Source organism: Hippopotamus amphibius, chromosome 9, assembly GCF_030028045.1.
Source record: "Hippopotamus amphibius kiboko isolate mHipAmp2 chromosome 9, mHipAmp2.hap2, whole genome shotgun sequence".
Lineage (NCBI taxonomy): Eukaryota > Metazoa > Chordata > Mammalia > Artiodactyla > Hippopotamidae > Hippopotamus > Hippopotamus amphibius.
In genome coordinates, this window is record NC_080194.1 from 121916305 (window position 1) to 121941828 (window position 25524).

General features: G+C 57.2%; 1 protein-coding gene across 2 annotated transcripts; it reads left to right on the top strand.

Annotated features, from left to right (window-relative positions):
- The first annotated feature begins 9074 nt into the window (after positions 1-9074).
- UBE2I (ubiquitin conjugating enzyme E2 I) lies at positions 9075-22837 on the top strand. Of its 2 annotated transcripts, none has more exons than XM_057748857.1 (7): positions 9075-9222; positions 14207-14282; positions 14453-14536; positions 15470-15542; positions 19433-19542; positions 19685-19764; positions 22207-22837. In XM_057748857.1, the coding sequence occupies exons 2-7, from the start codon at positions 14217-14219 to the stop codon at positions 22268-22270; spliced, it is 477 nt and encodes a 158-aa protein (XP_057604840.1). In that variant the 5' UTR covers positions 9075-9222; positions 14207-14216; the 3' UTR covers positions 22271-22837. The 2 variants fall into 2 exon arrangements, with proteins under 2 accessions (XP_057604840.1, XP_057604841.1); XM_057748858.1 differs by lacking the exon at positions 9075-9222 and adding an exon at positions 10201-10439.
- Positions 22838-25524: the final 2687 nt, after the last annotated feature.

Here is a 25524-nt window from a genome sequence, read left to right on the forward strand (position 1 = left end):
CCACAGACATTTACTTCTCACAGCTCTGGAAGCAGGAAGCCCCAGGCCAGTGTGCCTTCAACATAACAGACTGGCTGGGACACAATTCAGCCAGAGCAGACAGTGTGAGAACCCAGCCCGGCCTCGCACCCTGAGCGATCTCGGAGTCTGGGCACTGCCCCTCAACCCGCGCAGGAGGTGGCATCCTGTGGGGTTCCCTCAACTCTGCTTCTCCAACTTTGCTCCCCAAACTCTCCTGCTCACACACCTCTCCTTACAAGGGCACAGAGAGGCTCACCAAGGCCCATCCGGATGCAGAAACTCAGCAGGGAGGGCTCGCCAGGCCCTGCCCTGTCTCCCCATGCCTGGGGGCCTGGCCACACCCTGGGTGGGCCTCAGTTTCCCCTCTGTTACCCCAATCTCATTCCTCTGCTGTGAATCATTGGCCTCTGGTCTCCCTTAGCCAACCAGCTTTTCAGGTTTTGTTGTTTATGAAGTTACTTACCTCTTCTTGGGTCATTCTTGCTGAGAATATTTCTCTTTCTCCATTTAGAAAAAAAAAATTTTTTTAATGCATGGCACTGAGTTTTTTGTCAGCATTCAAACATACCTCAAATTACTCAGATTTAGAAACAAAACAACAAAGTGCTCTCCCCTGACCAGCACCTTCCTCCAGCTTCCTCTCTGCCACATTCTCTGGTCCACATGAGCTGCTTCCTCATCCTCCCCACCCCACTCCTGCCCCTCACCCTCAGCCCCACAGCTGCTCTGCAAGGTCACCATCAACCTCCACGCTGCTCCGTCCCATTCTATATATGGTGGTGACCTGCCGTACTGACCTGTCCAGACTGAAGGGGCTCCCAGGAGGTGAGATTTCAGGACGTTATTACAGTATTATTATCATTATAATTATAAACCACACATAACATAAAATTTGCCATCATAACCATTTAAAGTGAATGATTCATGACTTCCCTGGTGGCACAGTGCTTAAGAATCCACCTGCCAATGCAGTGGATACGGGTTCGATCCCTGGTCTGGGAAGATCCCACATGCCACGGAGCAACTAAGCCCATGCGCCACAACTATTGAGCCTGTGCTCTAGAGCCTGCAAGCCACAACTACTGAGCCCATGTGCCACAATTACTGAAGCCCATGTGCCTAGAGCCCGCGCTCCACAACAAGAGAAGCCACTGCAATGAGGAGCCCACGCTCACCGCAACTAGAGAAAGCCTCAGTGCAGCAACGAAGACCCAATGCAGCCGATAAAAAATAAATTTATTTATAAAAAAAAATGAATCCACCTGCCAATGCAGGGGACATGGGTTCGATCCCTGGGCTGGGAAGATCCCACATGCTGCAGAGCAACTAAACCCATGTGCCACAACTACTGAGCCTGTGTGCTGCAACTACTGAAGCCACACACCTAGAGCCCATGCTCTGCAACCAGAGAAGCCACCACATTGAGAAGCCCGCGCACCACAATGAAGAGTAGCCCCCACACACCACAACTAGAGAAAGCCCCACGTGCAGCAAAAAAGATCCAACACAGCCAAAAATATATAAAGAAATCGATATTTTTTAAAAAAGTGAATAATTCAGTGGCATTTAGTTCATTCACAGTGTTGTGCAACCCCCACCTCTTTCCTATTCCAGAACATTTCCAAGCTCCAAAAGGAAACCCCATCCCCAAGAAGCTGTTGCTCCCCATCCCTCCCTGCCCCCAGCCCCTGGTGACCACTGATCCGCTTCCTGTCTGTCTGTGGATTTGCCTGCTCTGAACATTTCGTCTGGGTGGAGGCACATGCTCCATGGTCTTTAGCGTCTGGCTTCTCTTGCTCAGCACATTGCCGGGTGGTGTGGGGTGTGATGAGCCTGTGGGTCGCTCACACTTTTCACCTGTCATGAACAGCATTGCTGTGAACATACATGTGCACATTTTAGCATGAGAGCCTGGTTTCAACTGTTTTGCATCTACACCTAAGAGTGGGATTGCTGGGTCCCATGGGAAGGGACTTTCAGTGTTAAACCCAAACTGGGGGCTGGGCCACCCCCAGTATTGCCTGACCTCCCAGCCACCTTCACCCCGCTGTTCTGGTCTCCTTGACAAGCTGCATCGACCATCTTGCTCCATCTCCACTCCTCCTCAGGCTCCTCTGCCCAAGCCCCATGAGTGGCATCACAGCCTGCTAGGTGGGGAGCAGTGGGCAAGGCCAGGGATGTGGCTGGGCTGCCCTCCCTGCCTCAGGCTCTGGCCTGTGCATCTGCCCCCTGAGACTGTCCCCCTCCTCAAGGTCAGACAGCCAGGGACAGAGACCTCAGTCAGCTTCAGGGACACACACCCTTGGTCCTGAGCACCACTGGGACCTGGAGTCCAGGATGTGGGGTCTGAGAGCACCAGGAAACTGGGAGGGGACACATCACAATGGTCTTGGAGTACATTGGCATTGATTCTAAGCTCATAACTCGGAGTGGGGACACAGAGAACATAAGTCCACAGATGGTTCTGCGGATTCAAGAAAAAAGCCTGTGTTAAAAAACACTGAATTATAGGATGAAGGAGATGTGCCTGTTTCTTGTAGAATCCCTCAGATCAAAACAAAGAGAAAGGCTTCCCATTGGGCCTCTGTGGTTACTTTTTTTTTTTTTTTTTTTGGCCTTCAGGCATGTGGGGTCTTATTTCCCTGACCAGGAATTGAACCTGCACCCCCTGCAGGGGGAGCATGGAATCCTAACCAATGGACCACCAGGGAAGTCCCTAGCCACTGTGGTTACTTTAACACCTCTCCAAGTCCTGGTATCCTCGCCCCCTCCCCCACACCCCACTTTAACAGGAAAGGACAGGTGTGGCCAGAATCTTGACAGGTAACATTATCAGGCTTCAAACCCAGAGCATGGTCAGGTTTGCAGTGTATTTCTTTGGGTGCAAGGCATATGGGCAGCTCCTATCCAGCTGTGATAGGAAGCCTCCTTTCAACACGCTTATTTACCAGCTGAGTGAGCAAACAAACCTAGTCCAGCTAGTTGGCTGTCCCAGAAACTGGCGCACAATCGGGCGGGAGGGGGTCGAACCTGCCTTACTTGCCACTGTTGCTGCGAGGCGGGGGCGGGAGAGCGGCGGCGGCGCTTTGCTGCCACCTGGCGGCCGAGCGCAGGGCAGCGAGGTGCCGCTCCCACATCGGAATTAGCAGAACCAGGTAAGCACCGTTTCCCGGTTCTTCCGCCTGGCCCATTGTAAACTCCTCCCCCTACCTGGGCGCAGGTTGGGAGCCTCCCCAAACCTAGGGTTGTAGCTCCAGCGGGGAAGGACTTCCAGCGCTGGGAGGAGCAGGGAGGGGGCTGGGCTTTAGAGCGGATAGGAGGGGAAGGAGGAGGGAGCGACCTGGCTGTGGTGTTGGGGGAGGGGAAGGGAGGCCGGCGGAGGAGACAGTGAGCAGAGGCCTGGAGGCGGAGGTGGCGAAGGTGTGTGGGAGCGGCTCGGGGTCTCAGCCTCACCCTTTGAGGCAGAGCTGCTGCCGGAGATGGGATGGGGAGGAGGGGACTTGACCTGTCCAGGTGGGCTAGCAGCGGCTCTGGGGTCCTCAGAATGCCTATAGATGTGGAGAGCTGAGTCTGATAGGGGGAGATGCTGAACCAAGGCTCGGGCAGGGGCGGGGGTGGGGTGGGGGGTGGAGTGGCTCTGGAAATGCCTCCAAGGGCGTGTGCACCTGCTGGGCGTGGCAGCTAGGTCCCTCCACGGTGTGCCCAGCTCATGCGCGCTCTCAGTCTCCACGCCCCCCCCCCCCCCACCCCGCCCCAGCCACTGTCTTGCAGTAGCAAACCTGTTCTCCAATCTTAGGATGAAATAAAAACTAACCAACCCTTCTTTGGCCCCACGCTCAATGACCAGGGAGGGAGAGAGGGAGGGAGTGAATGAACGTATGACCAGGTGGGAAGGCACCTGGAGAGAGAAGGAGGCCCCCCCACACCACATGTCCTGCTCCACTGGGTCCTCCATCTGTTTCACTGGGGTTGGGAGCCAAGCTCTGTGAGTGTCCACATTCTTTCTGCACAGCAGTGAGGCGGCTGTCTGGCTGCCCCAGGGGACCATATTCTCCACTCATAGAAATGCTCGAAACAATCAAATATCTCTCACCCTGGGGGCTCAGCTCTCTGCAGGCCAGGTGGGAGCAGAAACAGAGACCCGCCCTCTCCCAGTCCCACCACTGGCTGGGAGGGACGCACAGAACCTCTGCCAGGTTCTGAGCACCAAGCCTGATCCCAGCCTCTCTCTTTGCTGACCATGGTGATTTGGCAGCTGACAGTGATGGGCATCCAATGACCATCTTCCTTTCTCATTTGGGGCATGGAAAAGCGATCACACCCACAGGTCACCGCACAGGCAAACAGACAGTCCCAGACTTTGTTCCTTTCTGTTCTAATGTACGAAACCATCGAATGGACGGGGGACAAACAAGCTCAGGGACCCTGACTGAGTTCACACGTGCACAGATGGGGGGGTGGGGTGGACACTTTCACACAGCCCCAGCATCCCAGCTTGGGCCTCTAGAAAGCATTCTCTGGGCCCTGTGGGGCCAGGCCAGGGCCTGAGGAGTCAGGCAGGGGTCTGAGAGGTACCCCAGCCTTTTCAGGTCAGAGGGTTCCTTCAGGGAGCTTGCAAGGGGAGCCCCTTAAAAAGGAGCAGTAGGACCCATCACAGCTGAGTCACTGCTACTTAGGAACATCTTGTGAAGGGCTCAGCTTGGCTCAGCTGCACTGCAGCAGGGGAGACCATCAGAGACTCGGGGGGTGGGGTGTCCTCAATGGACCTGGATTGCCCCTGAGGGCAGCACTGCCCACTGGAGCCTGGAGGAGGAAGCAGAGGGCACCAGGGCTGGGCCTGAGGAGAGGGAGACTTCAGGGAGCAGATGTGGGCACTCATCCAGTGCCTCCCCAGCACCTCCTGCAATCCACACAAACCCCCAAGGCAGGAAGACAGGGCTTCTCATCCTCCGAGGTCGGTTCCCAAGCTCAGGGAGACAGATGCAGCCCTTCCCAAGACCCGGGCATTCCCACCTTCCAGATTTTTCCACAGCAACTGCACCATTTTACCTAACCACCAGCAATGCACAAGGCTTCCCATTTCTCCACAACCTTGCCAACACTCATTATTTCCTGTATGTATGTATGTATGCATTTATGTATGTATTGGCCAGACCTTGGCATCATGGAGAACTTCCCTGACCAGGGATCAAACCCAGAAGCACAGTGGAAGCACAGACTCTTAACTATTGGACCGCCAGGGAAGTCAAGTTGGTTTGTTTTTAAAAGAACCATCTAATGGGTATGAGGTGGTATTTTACAGGGGTTTGATTCACACTTCTCTAGTGACTAGTGGTGTTGAGCATATTTTCATGTGCTTATTGGCCATTTGTATGTCTTCTTTGGAGAAATGTCTTTTCAGACCCTTCGCCCATTTTTGAACTGGGTTTGTTTTGTTGATGTTGAGTTGTAAGAGTTTTTTATATATTCTGAATATTAACCCCTTATCAGATATGTGATTTGCAAATATTTTATCCTATTCTGTGGGTTGCCTTTTTACTCTGTTAATAAAGTCCTTTGATGCACAAAAGTTTTAAATCTTGATGTTCAATTCACCTATTTTTTTCCTTTACCTGCCTGTGCTTTTGGTGTCACATCCAAGAAACAATTGCCAAATCCAGTGTCACAAAGGTTTTCCCCTGTTTTCTTCTAAGAGTTTTATAGTTTTAGCTCTCATGTTTAGGTCTTTGAGTTGGTTTTGTATGTGGTATGAGGAAGAGGTCCAACTTCATTCTTTTGCATGTGGATTTTCTTCCTTTTTAATCCAGCCCCTAGAGCAGCAACCCCTGCACACAAACCTCCCAGATGCCCATGGCCTGGCCCTCAGCAGGCACCCAGGGGAGCTGGGGTGCTGCCCCTACTCTAGGCAGCTCCCAATCACACTTACCCCCTCCCCACATGGTGGGCACATGACCTGGCACAGTCAGCCAGAATCCTTCCCAAGGCTTTATATTCACTGACCCTGCACAAAGCCCTCCCCCTCTGCAAGCCTTGATTTCTCCTTTGCACACAGGGAGCTGGATCCAATCAAATCCCCCCTCTCACTGGAACTGTTGCATTTTGGACCCAGCAAACTCCTCAGCACAGTGGAAACGTCACTTGTGGTCGGGTCTCAATAGCCTGTCCCACCCTATCCCTTCCCCTCCTCCTCTCCCCCCTCCCCCCTGTTTGCTGTGCCCCAGACACACTGGCCTTTCCCTACTCACCTCACCTTCCATTCCTTCTGTCAGGAAGGCTCTTCCCTCACTCTCCCCACAGGCCTGGTGGACGTCACCTCCTCAGAGACCTCCCTGTCTAAACTAAGTGCTTTAGTCAGCGCTTGCTGTGTAACAAGTCACCACAAACTCAGTGGCTTTAAACAAGGCACGTTTTTTTTTTTAATATGTTTCTGTGCATCAGGAGCCCTGGCTTAGTGGGGTCCCTTGCTCAGGGTTTCAGAAGTCTGTGGCTGCCTTCTCCAGTCCTCCTGGGGCTCAGGGCCTCCCACCAACTTCCTGGTTGCTGGCAGCCATCAGCTTCTTGCTACTGAAGGCTTGGGGTCCCTGTTTTCTTGTAGTTGCCAATGGGGGGCCATTCCTCACCCCCTGTACCCTGCCATGTGTCCCCACCTACAACATGGCACTGTGCTCCTTTAAGGACTGTCAGTGCTGGATAAACGTTTGTGAATGACTGATGAGAGGACCACAGAGGCCACCATGGAGAACCTGTGTGTGGGGGTGCAGGCTGCTCACAGGCTTCTGAAGGCTGAGGATTCCAGAGCCTGCCCACCCCTGCTCTCCTCCAACCCGCCCTCCAGCTAAATGTCCCTCCTCCCTCCACCGATCCCAGCACCCTCTCTCCCCACAGCAAGAAGACCCCATACCACCTTCTACCGGGACGGGAGTTCTTCTGCTGGTTGGAATTCAGCCACCTGGGCTGAGGACCACACCGCCCCCATCTCTGGGTTGTCTCCTCACCACACAGAACCAGGACCTTGTCTTCCATCTCCTGCTCCACAACTTTCCATGGCTTCCTATGGCCCACAGGATCAGGCCCAGGCCCTCCGCAACCAAGTGCCACACCTGGTCTGCCTCCTCACACTATACCCCTCATCACCCCTCCAGCTCACCTCCCCCGACCCCCACTATGAGCCCTACCCTCTCTTTGCCCCACCGGGCTGTGTGGAGCCCATGTGGGCCCCTGGTTCTCATCTCCTTCCTCCAGCAATGGCCACCACCTTTCACTGGCCACTGCTACCTGCTGGGTGCCTTCCTCATGCAACCCTGTGCAAACCTTCTGGTATCCTCACAAGAAAGATGGCGCCAGCACCCAAGGCCCATGCTCCTGGGGTTTCTTAAAGCGTAGCTCAGTGGCCAGGTGCTGTGCAGCAGGCCCATCTGGGGCACTTGTTAAAATGCACACTTCCATGACCACTCAGAGCCAGTGAACCAGGGCTGGGGACCCAGAGAACACATGTCTCAGGCATGCCTCTGATCCTGGCATTTGCCTCGGTGAAGGGACAAGGGAGGCAGCACCCCAGACCAGGCACACGCTGGGTCACTGTGGGGACCCAGGAGTGGGCAGCCCCTTTGGACTTTAGAGCCTAGGAAAGACATGGAATGCTCACATCCTGCTCAAGGGGGTCAGGCCCTCTGGCCTCACTTACCTGGGATACCAATTACTATAACCAGGCCCTCTGGCTGGGCCACTGCTGACCAGGAGGTACCCTAGGCAGAACCCCCCTCCAGCCCAGCAGAGCCACCACACCTAGGAGGCTACTCCCGCCCTGCCCCCGCTGCTCCGCTCCCCCCCACCCCCCTCCATTCTCAGGGCTTGGGGCCATCCTCACTGTACTCCCCCGCGAGAAACAGAAAGGCTGGGAGCACATGGAATTCAGCCACTGCACACGCGCTGAGAGCTTTGGGCCAGATGTGGGCCTTGGGACACCAGACCTAGGGTCCTGCCCTGGAGGCCAACATTCTCAGCACAGTGCCAACTAGGGGACTTGGAGGGGGTAGGGCGGGGGACAGAAGGAAATGGAGGAGGAAGAAGGAGACAGAGGGAGACTGTGAAAGAGAAGGAAAAAGTGAATGAATACAAGTCCCCTCCTCTGTCCAGGGCGGCCAGGAGCCCTGCACCGGCCGCTCTGTCCCGGTCGGGGCCCGGGACACCTCTCGCCACCTGATCCCAAAGCGCCCAAGGGCTGGGCGGGCTGACCTTGGAAAGCGCCCCCTCCCATCCCGAGGCAGGGGACGGGAGTTAGGGGCCGCCCGACGGGGAGGCGCCCAGCGTGGCCGGGGACCGGCGTTCGCACACAGACACACGGTGGACCTGAGACCCTGACGGCAGGGACTGGGCGGTGATTCCGCCCGCCTCCCTTCCCCTCCCCCTCCCCCTCCCCCCACCGGCTCGCAGCCGCGACGCCCCTCCCCCCAGGGCCAGCCCCCGGGTTAGGGAGCGTCCGCACTTCTCCTCCCGTCGGTCGGGCGAGCACGCGGCCTTTTATACAGGGTCTGCTCATTGGGCAGATACGACGGACGCCCCGCCCAGGGCCCCGAACTGGCCAATTGCAAGGGGCTTCACAAAGTGCCGTGCGCGAGGGATCGTCACCGTGATGTGACGCTTCAGGGATCCCTAGGCCTCAGTGGTCTTTGCTCCCCGGCCCCGGATCCTAGCCTCAAGGAGACCTCCAGGACCCGTGCCCGGGGAGGTGCCCGCGGGGCATCCGGGGAGCCCTTGGAGATCTCGGCCTCCCCGTTGCCCCGCCGCTCGCCGGTGTGTCCTCCGGTGGACGCGTGCCCTGCGAAGGGAAGTTTGCAGACGCTCCCTCACATCGGGGACGCGGCTCCTTTAAGGGCACAGGTGTCCAGAGCGCCGCCTGACTGGAAAGCCGCCGCCAGGCCGGGCTCCGGAGCCGGGCCCGGGGCGCGGGTGCGCGGCGGCGAGACGCGGGCGGCGGGTGGTGTACAGCTGCGCGTGCGGCGCGGGGCGCGCGGCGACGGCGGCGGGTTGCGGGGCAGGCACGCGGCGGGCAGGTTCCGCAGGCCCCGCCCCGCCCCGCCCGCGCCGGGGTCCTCGAGCGCTCGGGCTGCGCGCGGAGCGGGCTCGGGAGGGAAGTCCCGAGACAAAGGGAGCGCCGCCGCCGCCTCGTCCGCCTCGCTCGCCGGGCCGCGGCCGCCCGAGGTGAGCGCGGCGGGGCGAGCGGGCCGGGGGCCAGGCATCGGCGGCCCGGGGCCTCCGTCGCCGTCGGGCCCGGCCGGGCGGGCGCCCTCCATCCGCGGCCCGGCCCGGCCCGCTCCCGGGAACCGGCCCGCCCCGGGCTGCTGACGCCGCGGCGGGGGCCGGCCCGCTGGGCTCACCGGCCCGCGGCCCGACCCCTGGCCCGCCGCGGCCCCGGGGAGCGGGGGCCGTCCGCTCGGGCGCGCGCTCGGGGCGGGTCGCGACGCGCTGGTCGCATCCCGGGCCGCAGACGGCGCCCGCCGCTCGGGCCGCGCTGACAGGAGCGCCGAGCCCTCCGCCGAGGCGGAGCGTTTCCGGGGTCACGGTCTGCGCGCGAACCTGTGGCGCGTTCCAGCCCGGGAGAGAACGCGCCGCACAAAGAGTGCACAGCCGCGCGCTGCAGAAGCGCCGGCGCGCTCGTGGGGCGGCGTGTGATGCAGAGAAATGAAAACAAGTCTGAGCTCTTGCGTCTCTGGCACTCCGCTCGCACTTGGTGGGACTCTGAGTGTTAGCGCTTCCCTTGACGGGGAGATTTCATCCCAAGACTGCTTTGTACCAATTGCACGGAGGCTGAAAGTGGTAGTTACGCGAGTAGGAGGAAGGCGAGGGAATGATTAGCTGGGCTCATAGTAACGACCAGCAGCTGCCCCTAAATCAGAATTAACTGGTTTGGTTTGTATGATTTGGAAATAAGCTTAGTTCCTCAGTTTGCAAAGTTATTGTTATGTGTTCGCGGAGTTGGCTTTTGTTGCTCGCCTTTTAAAGCCTGTAGCCGTAAATGTTTCTTGCTTTTAAGGAAACTCTGCCTTTGAATAGAGAACCTACCCAGCAGAAAAGGGAGATGGATCCCAAGTTTGTCCTGACTTGCTTATGGCCTTTTAGGTGGTTTAGGGGTGAATTCTGCATCTTGTTGCACCTTTGTCTGGTGAGTCTTTCTGGAGGTTTGGAGCTTTGCTTCAGAAACGGCCTGGGGTTCTGGGAGGTGTGTCAGGAAAGAACAGGGAAGTGCACCTGGGCTGGAGGGTCTCCTGAGTGCAGTATTCCTGCATCAGGTGAAGTGAGCGCCTGCTCCTGGGGAGTTTACGTTTGGGTGGAAAAGGCCCGTCCAGGGTTGCTGATCCTTCATCAGATTCATCCCGGACCAACCTGTGGGGGTTATAATGCTGTCGCCCATTTTACAGGTGAGAAGGTTGAGGGTGGGAGAGAGAAGCTGCTCGCCCACATATGCAGCCAGTAAGTGGCTCTGAAGTCTGCTGTCAACTAGCAGAGTATGATCTGAGAAGAACAAGTTCAAGTACAGCCCCACCTGGGAAAAGATGACTGCAGATTTGCAGGGTCTGCCTGGAGAACCCACCTCCTGTCCGGCAGGCTGTCTCTAGCAGTTCATGGATATCTTATCTTTACATCTCAATGATTTTGCTGCTCTGAAGTGTCTAGTAACACTTAACAGCTCCTTAGGTGCCTCTCTGTCATTTGGGGAAGGCAAATTCGATTCTAAGTGGGATTCTGAAGGGTGGCTCCATGTTGTAATTAAAATGTACTAAATTGGGTGCTTTCTCTTGGGGAGCAGGAGCCCAGGCCTCTGCCTGGGACAGTGCAGGTGTACACCTGTGGCTCTTTGCCCTGGCAATGGCAGTGGTCTTTTTGGTGCCTGGTGTGGTCCATTGGCACCCTGAGTAAGGGGCTGCAGGAGCTCCTGTGGGACTCCCCCCACCAATTAAGTTTCTTTCACACCTGAGACTACCACATCTGGTGCTCGGACAGGGCCTGCAGAGGCGGCTTTGTCCATTGCCAGCAGAAGAGGTGGCCTGTGGTGGGGTCCTGGCACATGGTCAGCAGGCAGGCGGCGCTCAGGATCACCCTGCCAGCCTCTTCTGCGTCCTGGCCCAGCCCTGCCCTTCCAGAGCCGTCTGAGTGCCGGCTTGCCCGTTCCAGAACCCACAGCTCCTGGATGTCCAGAGTGCTACCCTGGGGCTCCAAAAACCAGTCTTGACTCCTGGCCGAGCGCAGACTCACCGGGAACTGGGAACCTGCTGCACTGCTTGTCTTCTGCTGCTGAATTTCTGTGTTCATCAGTTGAGAGGCGGCCGCCAGGCTGTGCTGTGTGCTCTGCCTTGCCGGAGAGGGGCCTGCTGCGGGCATCCTCCACGTCCCTCAAGCCCCCTGCAGGGGAGGTGTTCCCACTGGCCCTGGGGATGAGGTGGGATCAAGTTCTGTTTTAGAGGAGCCATTTGAAGTGAAGGGTTTGAGAAAGTCTCAGAAATAAAGGATTTTCAGACTTTGGGGTTACTGCCCTAGCCTCCAACCAGAGAGAGCCTTAAAGACAAAAGCTGGCTGGGGCTCCCTCTGCCCTGACCCCCACTGGCTGCCCGCTTCCCTCAGGCAATCCCAGGCCCTAAGGACCAGTGCCCACTCTTCCCTCTGTTCTTGGGCTGAGCCCACGGCTGCAGGCTGTGCCCAGGCAGCCACCTGACCACCATGAGGACCAGGTGCCGCACATCTCATCGTCCTGCCTTGTGTCTCCTGGCACCTCTCCCATGTCAGCCCTCCGGGCACCAAAGCTCTTGTCATTCCTTGATTTACGTTGTGTGAATGAATGAAAATACCAGACAAAGGTGTGCCATCCAGTGAAGGAGATCCCAGACTGTTCCTGACGGTCAGGTCCATGGATGGAGAGGAAGCAGGCAGGCCAGAACTTGGGCCGGGGGTGGCAGAGAGATTCTGTTTTGGGTGCAGGTCTGGTGTTCCTTTTCTTGGACTTGATCTTGAGGTTGAGCAGGGTTAGAGCCATTTAGAAGGTGTGCTCAGGGGTCTGAGTGCTGCCAGGGCAGCAGCTCCTGTCACCAGGCCTTCTGAGTGTGGGGCTTTGATTTTTGGCCATCACTTTCTTACAGTGACATGAGTATACGTGTTTACTGATGACGCACCACATCCAATTGCTCTGGTGTTTTGCCGTAACTTACCCTGCTTCCTGAGACCTGGGCTCCTGGGTGATGCTGGAGGCCGCGGTGGCGATCCCACCCCCACCCCGTTACACTTACTTCCTGGAGAGTCATTCATGAGCCAGACTCCTGCAGAGCCCCTGGCTCTATGGGACCACTGGGTCTGGGGACGTGCTCTTGTAACAAGCACCCAGTGAGACAGCCGCCCAGGGCCATGCTGATTGGCTAATCTGCTGTTGAACTGTTGACCTGACCCCAACCCTCCTGCACAAGCGTGGGCGTGTTTATGTTGTTTGGGGCCTTGTGCAACACATGCTGGCACAAGGTTGCGATTTGGATTGCTGGAGCAGTTGAGGGTCAGCCTGAGCCAGGGGAGGGGAGCTGTGGTGAGAAGCAGCCCTCCCACCGGAAAACCCCCCCGGGTTTGAGTTGAGGCTCCACCCTCAGTGGGCAGGTTACTTTCTGGATCTTCCGGTCTTGGCTCCGAAATCAGCGTTGCTGGTCCCCAGCTCAGGCAGGGCCGGCACTACTGGGAAGCACAGCCGGTTTCCAGGTCTATCTTTGGCAGAAGATAGGTCTATCTTTGTTCTTCTGTGCCTGGTTGAGAGCCCTGTTGTGGTTGCAGGGGGCACCCCATGTTGTCCGAGGGAACTCGAGGCACTGGACCTCTTCCCTGCCAGAGATGCAGAGGAGGCCTGTCCCCGGGCCCTCCAGCGCAAGCCTGCAGGGTGGAGGCAAGCCACTGGCCGCTTGTCAGCTATGCATATCTAGGAGACACCCCCCTCAGTCTTGTTAAAGCCTTGCTTTATGGAAATACTTGATTTCAGGTATCTTTAATGTTCCTGTAGGCTCTGAAGACCAGCAAACACAATTAGGGTCAAATTCTCCAAGTCGCGTGACCTCTGAAGGCCAGGTTCTTGTGGGTAGAAGGATGTCGAAGGCAGCAGGAGTTCTGGTTGGTTGCGTGCCCTGTGCCTGGTCTGTGGGCTGCGTCAGCAGCACCCAGGAGCTGGGCTGACGTGGACTCCAAGCAGTGAATCCGAATGGCTGAGGGCGCTGAGCCTTGAGGGCCTGTGGCCCAGAGGTGCGGGGGGAGCCCGACGTTTAGCAGTAACCAGGAGTTTGAGTAGCTCAAGGGCCTACTCCCCGTTTTGTTGACTTTCCCAAAGTCAGTGGGAGACGTGTCTTGGCCCACTCCTGACAGGCGGCGTGGCAGCGGGTCCTAGGGTGGGGCTCTAGGGTGAGGCAGTGGCGGGAGCTGAGGAGGGCCCAAGCCCTCAGGCCTGGTGACAGGTGGGTCTGTTGGATACGGAGGGTGGGGGTGCTGTCTCTGAACTTGTGTGGCCTCTGCCCCTCGCCCCTACTCTCTGCCCGCGGCTGCCTTCCAGAACCAGGGCTCTCCTGGCCAGGCCTGAGTCTAGACTCTGAGCCCCTGATCCTGGGCTGGAGGCCTGCCAGTACCCCCATGTCCCTGGGCCGACAGAGGGGTGCACTTGGTGACTGCCCCTCCCAGGTCTCAGGCCTGCGTCTGGACATCCATCTAGTCCCAGCCTCTGCTACAGAGTCTGACAGTGGAATTGGGGCCCCTGTCACTCCAGCGGGGTGCTGCAGGACGAAGAGGGCAGGGCTGGTGGGCAGGTGGCTGCTGGGAGTGTGTGGCGCCCCCTCTCCATGCAGCACCTGGCAGCTGTGTGACTTCGCTTCTCTGGAGCTCTATGTCACCATGAAATGGAGGTCAAAGCACGCGCTGTGGGGACCTGGGGGTGGGAGGCCCGCTCCCTCTTCCCTGGGGAGCTGCCTGCACCAGGAGGCTGGGGGCGCCCATGGGGGCGTGACACCCATCCAGATCCCAGGAGGGGCAGCTTGTTCAGAGTGATATATGGGGCTGGATGGGAGCCTTTGTTGGCCTGCTTCTTGGAGGCAAGTCTGTGGGACCAGGCTCAGGGTGAGGGGCACAGGGCCCATGGCTGCCTGTGCTCATGGCACGCTCCGCCCATCTCTTCCAGGGACGCGAACATGTCGGGGATTGCCCTCAGCAGACTCGCCCAGGAGAGGAAAGCTTGGAGAAAAGACCACCCGTTTGTAAGGAAAGCTTTACTTTTGTGTGCAGCAGGGTGATGGTTTCCCCTTGACAAGAACGTCAGGTTCTGGGGGGTCGGCTGTGTGGCCTCTGGGCTGATGCTGGTGGGCTTATCTCTGGAGCAGGGAACCTGCTGCCCTGGCACTCACGTGCCTGTGTTGTTTCCTCTCAGGGTTTTGTGGCCGTCCCAACAAAAAACCCCGACGGCACGATGAACCTCATGAACTGGGAGTGCGCCATTCCCGGGAAGAAGGGGGTAAGAGGGGCCACCCCCTTTCAGAAGAACTCAGGTTCAAGTGTGCGTGACACTTGTGACGGTCATGTGGGCCCTGTTCCCGTCCCCTGGCCAGGGGGCAAGGTTAGGGTGACATGTTCCGCTGGGGAGTCTTCATTCAGAAAGGAGTTGGGCTGTGGCAGGTGGAGAGGGGTGGCGCCACACAGCCCCCTTGCCACGTCCCGGGACAGGTGGAACCCTGGGGAGGGGAGGGGCTGAGGTTGTGCTGAGGCTGAAGCAGCCTGGACATGGTGATGCTTGGCCGGGGGGGGGGGAGGTTGGTCTTTGAGCCTAGGACGCTTGCACATCCTTAGATACAGAGGCCAGGCATCAGCCACCTAGGTTGGCTGTGTGGGGTCCTGTGTGTCCTTCATTGTGGACCATAGTGCCGCATCCTCCCCTCACCTGAGTGGGCCTGGGTCCGTTAGGACTGGCACATTGGAAGCATTCGGGAGGAAGGGTCTCTGGGGACCCTACATTCTCTTTTTGGGTGACCTGGAAGGAAGGAGGAGCCCCCTGAGGTGTCTGGGTGACATCAGGGCTTCATTGCCTCCATTTCCTCCTACCCATGGTTGGCTGTAAAGATGCAGCAGGAGCAGGACCCAGGGTGGTGGGGGAAGGCATACAGGGACCTGGAGCTGGGAGGCTGCCCAGGGACCCGTGCTCCCCCCTAGGGGAACCTCCCCACCCAGTGCCTCCTGTCCCGCCAGGGAATGGACTTTTCAACTCACTTTGGGGACCATGGAGGCCGCGACAATCCTCGTGGTGAGTCAGCAGGGCCGTGAGCGGTTAGGAGCCGCCTTAGGGGGCCCTCACAGTCCTGGGGCGCAGCCAGAGCAAGCCCCTTGCGCCTCCTGGGCCTGGGCCGCTGCAGAGGCCTGCAGCACACCTGATGACAGTTGTGTTTCCCAACAGACTCCTTGGGAAGGAGGCTTGTTTAAACTACGGATGCTGTTCAAAGACGATTATCCGTCCTCACCGCCGAAATGTAAGTAGAAGGAAGTCCTCAGAAGTCTGTCAACTCCTCCCATGTTCCATCAGGGAGACCCAGGGTCCTCTTAGAGAGCTTGGGCCTTCAGAGCCTCAGTTATGTCCTGTTTTGCTCCTGGGGTGGCTCTAGAGGTTCTGATCCCTGTGGTTGGCCGAGGATCTGAGTCTGTTTCTACCCCCAGTGGCTGAAGACACACATAACGGGCCCAGTCTCAGATCCCAGAATCCCAGCACTTATCACTGGGAGGCTCCTGGGTCCTTAGTGCCACCAAGTTCCAGCCCTGGGTGGGGCGTGCGTGCAGAGGACCATGGTCCAGAGCCTTACCCCTCAGGGGGTCTTGTTACCTGTTAGAATTTCATAGCCGTGTGGTACTGCATGTGCCCCCTGGGTGGATAGTGCAATGAAGTCTCCAGAGAAGGCTGCAGAAAGAAAGGGCTGAGGCTGCATCCGAGATAGTGCTGTGGCCAGACCGGTGGAACACAGTTCAGCAAAACTCAGAAGGGGCCCCAGGTCCCTTGCCTTTTGTAGCTGGAAATCCACAAACACTGTCTATGGTTAATTGGGTGGGTTAACGCGTGCCCCGGCGTGGGAAGAGTGCCTGGCACGTGGTGGGGCAGGACTGGCAGCATTCACTCTGGTGGCTGGTAGTTCAAGAGAGAGAAGTAATGTCCGTTATAAAAGCACAGCCAGAAGAGTTTCTGAAACTAACAGTTCACCACTGGGGTGGAGACTTATTTCATCGGAAGAGGTTCTTTGCTGTTTCAGTTTTTTTGCCACCCATAGGTATTACCTTAAAGAGTATCTTTGATAGAGAAATGAGATAAACTGTAGCTGCTTCTATCACTTTTATTCCACCTTGTATTGGAATTGCTAGCAGGTAGAGCCAGGTAAGAACAAGAAACCCCAGCACGGGAATTGGAAGACAGGACCACCGCCGATCCTTCTCTGAGTCTGAGGTTGCTGAGTGACAGACTAATTCACACAAACCCATTTCCATGTGATCACAACACATGAAAGCTTTTAAATTATACAACGTAGAGTGGCATCAAGTGCCATGGGATGAATCCAGCAAAGATGCTTAAGATCTCTCTGCTGAAAAAAAATGAAAAATTTTTAAAAATTAAGAAGGGACTTTGGGCTTCCTAGGTGGCGCAGTGGTTGAGAATCTGCCTGCCAATGCAGGGGACACGGGTTCAATCCCTGCTCCAGGAAGATCCCACATGCCTCGGAGCAACTAAGCCCGTGTGCCAAAAAAAAAATAAAATAAAATAAAGAAGGGACTTCCCTGGTGGGGCAGGTGGTATGTGTACCCAGGAGACTGTGAGTGCGCGAGCCTGTCCTCCTGGCTCTTCTGCAGTTTCAGTGTGATCCCAAGTGCAACACAAGCAGACTTGTTTGGAAACTATCGTGCAGACTCCAAAATGTAAGAAATGCAGAGTGCCGAGAACAGCCGCGCTTGGTGGGGGCGGGCAGTGTGAGGCCCAGGCCAGGGCTCTTTGGGTGAGGAGAGCTCTCAGGCCCGTAGGATGGCAAGACGGAAAGCAGGCTGAGACCTGCTACAGGGACTCTGGCTGAGATGCAGGCCTGCAGAACAGAGGCCAGCTGTGTACGGGCTTGGCTGGTGACAGAGGTGATGCTGGGAGGTGTGGGGGCCCAGTGGAAGAAGAGCGAGCTTTCCTGCAGATCTTGGTGCCCAGTGGGACATACGGCTGTGGAGGAGATGGGAGGACTGCTCCATCACGTGTCACGTGGGCGGGCCAAGAGCTGTTAACCAGAGAAGCACACAGAGTGGCCCCCCCACCCCCTATAAGGAAAAAAGTAGTGGGTAGGACTACCTTGAAATCAAGACCATCTCACCAGGAGACACCAGTGAGAGTGAAGAGGAAAGAGATGGGATGCGTTCATTTGTTCTCATCCCAAACACATCAAGAGCATCTGCACCTTGGTGAGAAAAGGCAAACAGCCATTAGCTCAAACCCCTTCACAAAAGAGTCTCTCCACCTGCCCAGTGGGCCCAGGTGAAGGCACGCAACCTCATCACCAGACACTGCAAGTGACAACCCAGCAGGAACAGGCAGCAGGGAGGGACGGGTCCCAGCTCTACAGAGCACATCACTAGTTCTGAACACTTCCCTTGGAAACCTCTTGGTTCATCTACTGGGGCTGCGCATACCTGCTGCAGGACCAGATGTTCACTGAGGAGATACCCAGCACGTGTATGTTCGCCTAATGGCCTGGGCAGTGTATGTGTCCGGAGAGAGCTGGGGGCAGCCTGGGTGAGTGGTGGGAGTCTGAAGAGAGAAGGGAGGGTCTGTGAGTGTTCATGACCTGGGTACGTCTGCCAGGCGCCAAGGAGCTGGACCAGCTTCTGTTTATGGAGGTCAGCAGTCCGTGTAATGGCAGTGTTGGGGTCAGGAGGGTGACCTGGGAAGACAGCTGGTGACCTGAGACGCGGGGGCCGGGGTGCTGGTGTTTATCCAGCACCCTCTCTAGATGAGAAACAAGATTGATACCTCAGGTTAAAGTTAGGAACTGATATCCACCAAAAGGTACAATTAAAGGAGAAAAAAGATGAATTTGGAGTGGGAGAAGATATTTAGGAGACATAACTGACAAGGGGCTTGTGTCCTGCATATGAAAAGAGCATCTGCAAGTCAACAAGAAAAGCGTGTGAGACATTTGAACAAGAGCTTCTCCGAAGAAGCAGCCAGTGCATCGCAGGGAACGAGAGGGAAATGCAGATCAGAACCACGAGAGGCAACTACTGTCATTTGTCAAAGTGGCTGAATTCCATGGCTGACAGCACCAGGGACTGGCAGAGTCATGAAGCATGGGAACTCACAGACCCTGCTGGCAGCATGTAAGTTGGTGCAGCCGCTGTGGAAACGAGCAGTATCTACTCAAGTTCAACACGGATGCCCTGTGACCCAGAATTTTCATGTTGAAGTGCACACACACGTGCACCAGAATTCACGTTCAAGAATGTTCGCAGCTTCAGTCATAGTAGCTCAGAGTGCGGTGGGCAGGTCCGTGGGCAGCTTCTCCCAGTGATGCCTGCGCGGCAGCAAGGTGGGAATTGACCCCTAGATGCAGAGTCCTCTTGAGGGGGCAGGGTGTACAAGTTGGAATAATGGGGCAGGTAAGGGAGGGAGTTTTCTGAAAGATGTTGGTATAAGTGGGTGTGTTCATTTTTGGTAATTCATCAAGTGTACAACACATGCTGAACTTTTCTGGGTATAATTAAATAATGTTTTAAAATCAAGAGAAAGGGGGAAGGTGCCCAGATGAGAGAAATAGACTAAAACGTTAGGTGAGTTAATGGACCCTGGGTTGGGCTCATTATGGCAGGTTTTTCCTGTTCTTTTATATTCAAATTTCTTATACGTATTTTTCCTTTTTTTTTTTTTTTTTTTAAGAAAATTAACTTTTTTTGTTTTGTATTATTTTGTATTTGAAGAAAGAATGCGGGGTTCTAAAAGCCTCTGTTTTGAAGCAGGATGATCTGCTTTGAAAGTGACTGCTCGTTTGGAAGGGCCTCTGAGTTTCTGCCCTTGGCTTTCCCCAGGACCCTCCTCACCCGCTGCAGCAGCCCCTTCCCATCTGCCTGAGTCAGGCCAGCTGGGAGGATGTGGGGGCAGCCGTCCGGGGCTCTGTGTTCTGACTGCCGGCCACCCTGGTTGGGGTCCTGGGAGGACGTGGCTTCCCCCTCTGAGTCTGTCAGGAAGGCGCATGCTTGCTCCTCCCGCTTCAGGGCCAGTTTTCTTTTCCTAAGTAGTTCTTGGCCAGGTGCCCCAGTGCAGGGGGAGGGGTCCTGTCGGGGTAGGACGTTACTCAGTAGGAAGACACCTGCCGCCAGAAACACGTTTCCTTCCTTCCTCACGCTCCAGGCAAGTTTGAACCACCGTTATTTCACCCGAATGTGTACCCCTCGGGCACAGTGTGCCTGTCCATCCTGGAGGAAGACAAGGACTGGAGGCCGGCCATCACGATTAAGCAGGTACGCAGTGCAAGCTGCCTCCACCCTTTGGGGCCCAAGGGTCAGTGGTCCTTCTCCATAGCTGAAGCCAACGTCCTGGGAAAGTTTGCCCGTCAGACCGCTGGCCTCCCACCTTGCTGTGTTTGTTTTGTCTCTTACACAGATCTTATTAGGAATACAGGAACTTCTAAATGAACCAAATATCCAAGACCCAGCTCAAGCAGAGGCCTACACGATCTACTGGTTAGTAGCCATCCGATCCCATATGCTGCGACTTCTCCTTGGCCTTCCTGAACTCTGGTCTCAGCTGTCCCTTACAGCCTGGCTGGGAGGCGGCTGGGAGGCAGCTGGCAGGGTGGGGGGAGGACATGGCAGCCAGGCACCCTGCAACCACAGATGGGGACAGGGTGGGGGCATCAGGAGGCGGAGCTCAGGTGTTGGCCACTTTGTGTCTTGAGCTGTGGCTGGGTCGGCCCTGTGCCTCTGTGACCCTGGTCCAGCTCAGGGGGAACGTCGCCCTGGGTGTGGGCCCTGATGGAGGGATGTCCAACAGCCCAGCTCAACCAGGGACCGCAGACCTCCCACCTTGGCCCCCCTGCTGCCCTCCCCATCTCAGCCCCTCTTCCTGGTCCTGCCTGGGTGTGGTGCCTCCTGTGGGGGTGGTCAGCAGGGGCGTGAGGTTGCTCTTCGCCAACCAGCTGCTGTGATGCCCACCCCCCTGCCCCTAGTGCCAGGTGTCCACTCCATACCCGGCCCTTCCCTGCATGGCCTGTGGGTCCTGCATCCACTGTCCGTGCTGAGGGAGGAAGCCTGGTGTGACAATGGGGTGAGTAGTAGTTAAATTTTGCAACGTGGAACTGGCTCTGTGGTCCTCCCCGGGCTGGTCTGGATGGGGCCTTAAGCCAGGCTGGGGGTTCTGATGCCCACTGCTCCATCTGCCCACATTCAGAAACCCAGCCCCACACCTGACGGGAACAGGGAAATGGAGCATAGTGTTTTCTGAGAACGCAGTCCAGGTGCTCCAATGGCCTGGGACCCAAGGGGCTGGCCCTTGGGAGAGGCTGGGCAGGGGCCTGTTCCTTCCTGCAGGGCATCTGGAGCAGGAGCTGGAGGGTAAAGCAGAGGCTGGGACTGTCCTTGGTCGGCCCTGACAGCCAGCACCCCAGCTGTCCTGAGGCCACCTTGAGAGAAGCACTGTGTTGCAGGAGATGCATTTCTCTCCCCAAAATGGCTCAGGTCTCTGGGCCCAGTCCAGTGTCGGCCAACGGCGGCAAGACGCCCCTGGGCAGGGCCGAGGCCCACACGGAGTCCAGACTTCAATCCGGCCTCCTCCCCAGGGTCCCTGCCAGGGGATGTTGCTCGGTGGCTCTCGTGGAGCTGGAGCTCACTGCTTGGGGGCACAGCGACTGCTGCCCTGACCCTGAGCTGGGCGCTGTGTGCTTTCACTGCCACATCCCGTTGGCCTGCACCCTTGGTAGACAAGGTCGCTGGGGTACTCGTTTGAGCTGAGCCCTTGCGACAGAGGTGCCTGGCCCACGAAGTGAAGATGTCTCCCCTCTGCCCATAGAGCAGAGCCGGGTTTTCCTGGGTTTCCTGTGTTGGTGGTGGCGGCGGCGTGTGACCGCGGTGCCATGGGACATTGCTCTGCACATCAGGCACCAAGGCTCTTCCCGGTTGTGTGGTCAGTGCTGGCCCAGGGCTAGTGGTGTCTGCCTGCGACTTGCTGGATGCTGTTCTCCCTTCGCTTCCAAAAGGTCACAGGGCGTGTCCTGCCCTGGCAGGTGCCTGCAGGCCTGTCGCAGCCCCTGCTTGGTCAGTGGCGGAGCTGAACTTGGCTGTCCCACTGCTTCTTCCAAAGCTTTCTGGCCGCTGCCTCCACCCTTGGGCTGTGGCAGCCTGGACTTGACACAGGAGCCAGGGTCGAAAGTGGGGGGCCAGGGGTGCACTCAGACCACTGTAGGTGCTGGTCCCATGGCCTCACTCCCCAGCTCTTGGGGTGGCAAGCAGCCGCCTTGGCGCTGGAGCTCTCCCACTGCTGGTACTGCTGTTCTGCAGGCAGGGCCCAGGGCACTGGAGCCAGCGGTGCTGTGGTGCAGCTGAGCAGCTTCTGCCACCCCTCACCTAGACCGTGGTGACCACTGAGCTGTGGGCAGCGGCCTGAGGGGCCACGTTTGTTGAGAGCACAGCTCAGAAGGACCCCTGACTTTCTTACCACAGGCTTCGCACACCTTCGTGAGGGTCCCCGACCAGCCCTAGCACTGGGCGTTCAGGAGCCCTGTCCACAAATGTCATCTCCCCTCTGAGCAGTGCACACTGGCCCCTTTTATCAGTGGGAGTCCTCAGCCTGAAGCCCCAGCCGGGGTCCTGCCCAGCCACCGTAAGCTGCTGCACCTTCTCCCGCAGCACTGAGAGCCGAGGGCAGACCCCCAGAGGTTTGTGTCTGGTTTTGAAGCAGATGGTTCTGCGCACTGTTTCCTCCAGAGACGAGCATGACACATACTGCCCCAGAGCTAGAGAGAAGCTGCTGGCCACTGGCTAGACCTGCGGACCACAGGGCTCCCCGTCCTCCCGGTTTGGCCCAGGACTGGTTCCCCCGAGACCTCCTTACCTGTCTGCTCCGGGCTTCCTGGGCGCCCTCCGGCAGCGGCCACACCTCCTAACACGTCTCTCTCTTGACCTCCTCAGCCAAAACAGAGTGGAGTACGAGAAAAGGGTTCGAGCACAAGCCAAGAAGTTTGCTCCCTCATAAGCAGCGGCCTGTGGCATCGTCAAAAGGAAGGGATTGGTTTGGCAAGAACTTGTTTACAACATTTTTGCAAATCTAACATTGCTCTCTACAATTACTGGTCACCTGGGGAGGGTTGGGCGGGCGCCATTTTCCATTTCCGCCACTGGTACAGTCTCGACTCGCTGAATCGCCCAGTTTTTCATACAGGGTCTCTTCCTTCAGTCTTTTGTATTTTTGATTGTTATGTAAAACTTGCTTTTATTTTAATATTGATGTCAGTATTTCAACTGCTGTAAAATTATAAACTTTTATACTTCGATGAGTCCCAAGGAGCTAGTTCCCTTTGCTCGTGGATGCAGGCATGCTTCACGCCGTCTAGAGCTGCACTTAGCCTCCAGCTGGCTGCACGAAACAGAAAATCAGAGCTGCCCCGCCCCGCCGCCTCCTCTCCCAGAGCCCGGCTTGCGTTGCTTTGGAGCCTCAGATCCACAGTCAGCCAGCGTTGCGTTTCCGCATCACTTCCTTTGTGTTTATATGGCGTTTGTCTGTGTTGCTGTTTAGAGTAAATAAACTGTTTATATAAAGGTTTTTGTTGCATTATCATCATTAAAAGTGAGGAGGTGGCCTCAGTGTGCACAGCGTCACCCCACTCAGCCCTGTTCTCTGTAAATAGTGCTGTGTGTTCTGTCCCCCCACCCCAGGGTTCTGGGCTACAGAGCACTAGAGAGTTGAGTTCTGGTCAGGTTGGAACTGGCTTCGATACCTTTGTAAAGCTCATACCCCCGGACCATCAGGAGGACAAGATGCCTAACTCAGGCCAAGTGAGGCCGGAGAGGACCACTGTCTGAGCACTCGCCCCCACAGTGGCAGCACAGGCAGCCGAGGGCGGTCAGGCCCTGGCGATGGAGCCCAGCCTGCGGGTGAGGCATGTGACTGCCACCCGGTGGCGCCCAGGCCTTGGCGGCTGCCCCAGCCTCCACATGCAGGACCCTCCCCCCCGACTCTCCACTGACCCCCACTCCTGTGCTTGCATCTCCCATGGGTGCAGGTGGTCCTGGCACCCAGATGCCCTGAAAGAGCAGCTCTCAGGCCACTGCCCCTCAGGCTCTTCCTTTTTCCTGAAGCATCTGAACCTGCTCTGCCCAGAGGCCTCTCTCAGCACTGTGGATGTGCCCGCTGCAGAGCTTCCTGGACTCTGTCAGAAGCGGGCCTGAGTCCTGGCTCAGCAGGAGGTGCCGAAGAGGGAGACAGGAAGTGGCAGAGGGGGGCCAAGCCCATGTCCTTCACCCTGGCACAACTAAGGTGGAGACCTGGTCTCTGGATCCCAACAAGGCCCCTAGCCAGCCTGCCCTCCACCCTGAGGACCCTCACTGGGGGCCCCTGTGCCCGTGGCTCCAGCCCACAGACCAAGGGGCAGGGTGATTCCCATAGGAGCTCAAGGAAGACTGGTCACTTGGGCCCCAGTCAGGAAGGGCCAAGGCTGGCCTCAGGAAATTTACAGCCCGGCGACAGGATCACGGTGGAAGTTGAGGGCCCCTGAGCACACGACATCTGTGGTTCTGAGGCCCCAGTGCCTTGCCAGCTCGCTGAGCTGGATGCGCATTGAGTTACTGAGCTCCCGGTTTGATGTCTGCGATGTGTTGGGTATGGAGGGCCTTGAGGGGATCCAGCGGGTTGTGTACTTGTGGCTTCTCCCAGAATGTCTTATTTTGTAATGACTGAACTACTCTTAGTAATAGTTACACATGTATATGGTTAATACATATGGAAATTCAATATATTTTCTAGTTAAAGCATTCAAAAGTAATCAATGTTTCTAGCAAATTGTCATGACTTCGGCTAATGAATTGTCCTTTTTGTTCCACAGTCCTTGGCTTAACAAAGATGTGAATCTTGTAACATAAGAACTATGAAATGTGATGATCCTGTTTCTACTGTAAGGGAAGAGCGTGTGTTCTCAGCATGAGGCGCCTAATGATTAGTAACAAATTGTGGGCAGTAGATTGACCACTGTACCTAAAAATCCTCTAATTAAAACATTTCCACTGACTGTCGCCTGCAGGGTGTCCTTTTCCTGCCGCATCTGCACAGGCCTCCCCCTACCCGGTGCCACCCTGCCCCACGGAGCCAGACTGACCGGTCCTGTGCTGCTGGCCCAGGAGCTGCTGGGACCGTTTCCTCCCTTGGTCTCCAGCATCAGACACTCGGTGACCCGCAAGTGACAGGGGGTGACATTCCCTAGAGCCAAGGTCAAATCCCCTCTCTGCGCCTCTGAGGCCGGGGTGCAGGCAGCTGAGGCTGGGCCCACATCCTGCGCTGACCCCTGTCCCCTGAGTCTCGCCTGCACCTCCCTGGACTGCTGGAGCAGGTTCCCCCCGCGGGGACCTGGGGCTGCTCTCACCGCCAGGGTGGACCTCCCCAGGGTGCCAGAACACTGTCCTCAGACCCTGACCAGGCCCCTGGGGTCAGTGTGTCCAGGACTGGCTCGGGCCAGGCTGTTACACAGGTGCAGAGCAAGGAACCCACCGTTAGGGCTTCCAGGTGGACTTGACCACAGGCAGGACAGGCTGGGAGCCTATCTCTCCAGGAAGCACGGTGCTTAGAGCCCAGATAGACTCCTGGCTGGGCTCTGGGTCCCTGTGGGTCCCCTCAGCCTCCCTGGACTGTCCTGGCAAAGCCAGCACCGTGTCCTCACGCCTGTCCACCCCCACGAGGCCACCATGCTCCCTGGCCGGGCAGCCCAAGGCCCTGCGACCGCACATCAGGCTCTGCCTCCAGTTTGAGGTTGCCATGACGACTAGTTGCCAGGTTGGAGGGCCAGAGCGCTGACTTGGGCTGGCTCGAACCGGTCTAAGCCAGCTCCAGCAGGGAGGGGCCCAAGGAGTGCTGGTCAGGATCTGTCCCCAGCTGGCCCTGCTGCTGAGTCTGGGGGTGTCCTGCCTCAGTGGCCCATGAGGCTCACCTGGAGGCCTCCAGACCACTGTGACCCTGTCTGCAGAGGCCACGGGCCTGGAAAAGGGGCTAGAGCACTGGGCCCCATCCACCCTAAGTTCCTCAGACCCGACAGGCTTTGCCACTTGGCCCAAATCCTTGGGCCTCAGTCAGGAAGCTGTTTTATCTGAGCATTTAGAAGAAAATAATGAGGGAGCAGCAAAAGAAAGTCACAGGGCCTGGGTATGTGTCTTTCCCTCCCTGGGCCTCTGTCCTTACAGGTGACCCGTCCCAAGGGGGTCTTTCTTGCCTTCAAGGAAGGAATCTGGAGCCCCCGAGCCAGG

What these genes read in the sequence shown, in the direction of transcription:
- UBE2I (XM_057748857.1), top strand. Translation starts at nt 14,217, where the DNA reads ATGTCGGGGATTGCCCTCAGCAGACTCGCCCAGGAGAGGAAAGCTTGG. An exon ending in GGAGAAAAGACCACCCGTTT is followed by an intron (nt 14,283 to 14,452) that starts GTAAGGAAAGCT and finishes GTTTCCTCTCAG; the next exon opens with GGTTTTGTGGCCGTCCCAAC. An exon ending in CCATTCCCGGGAAGAAGGGG is followed by an intron (nt 14,537 to 15,469) that starts GTAAGAGGGGCC and finishes GTTTCCCAACAG; the next exon opens with ACTCCTTGGGAAGGAGGCTT.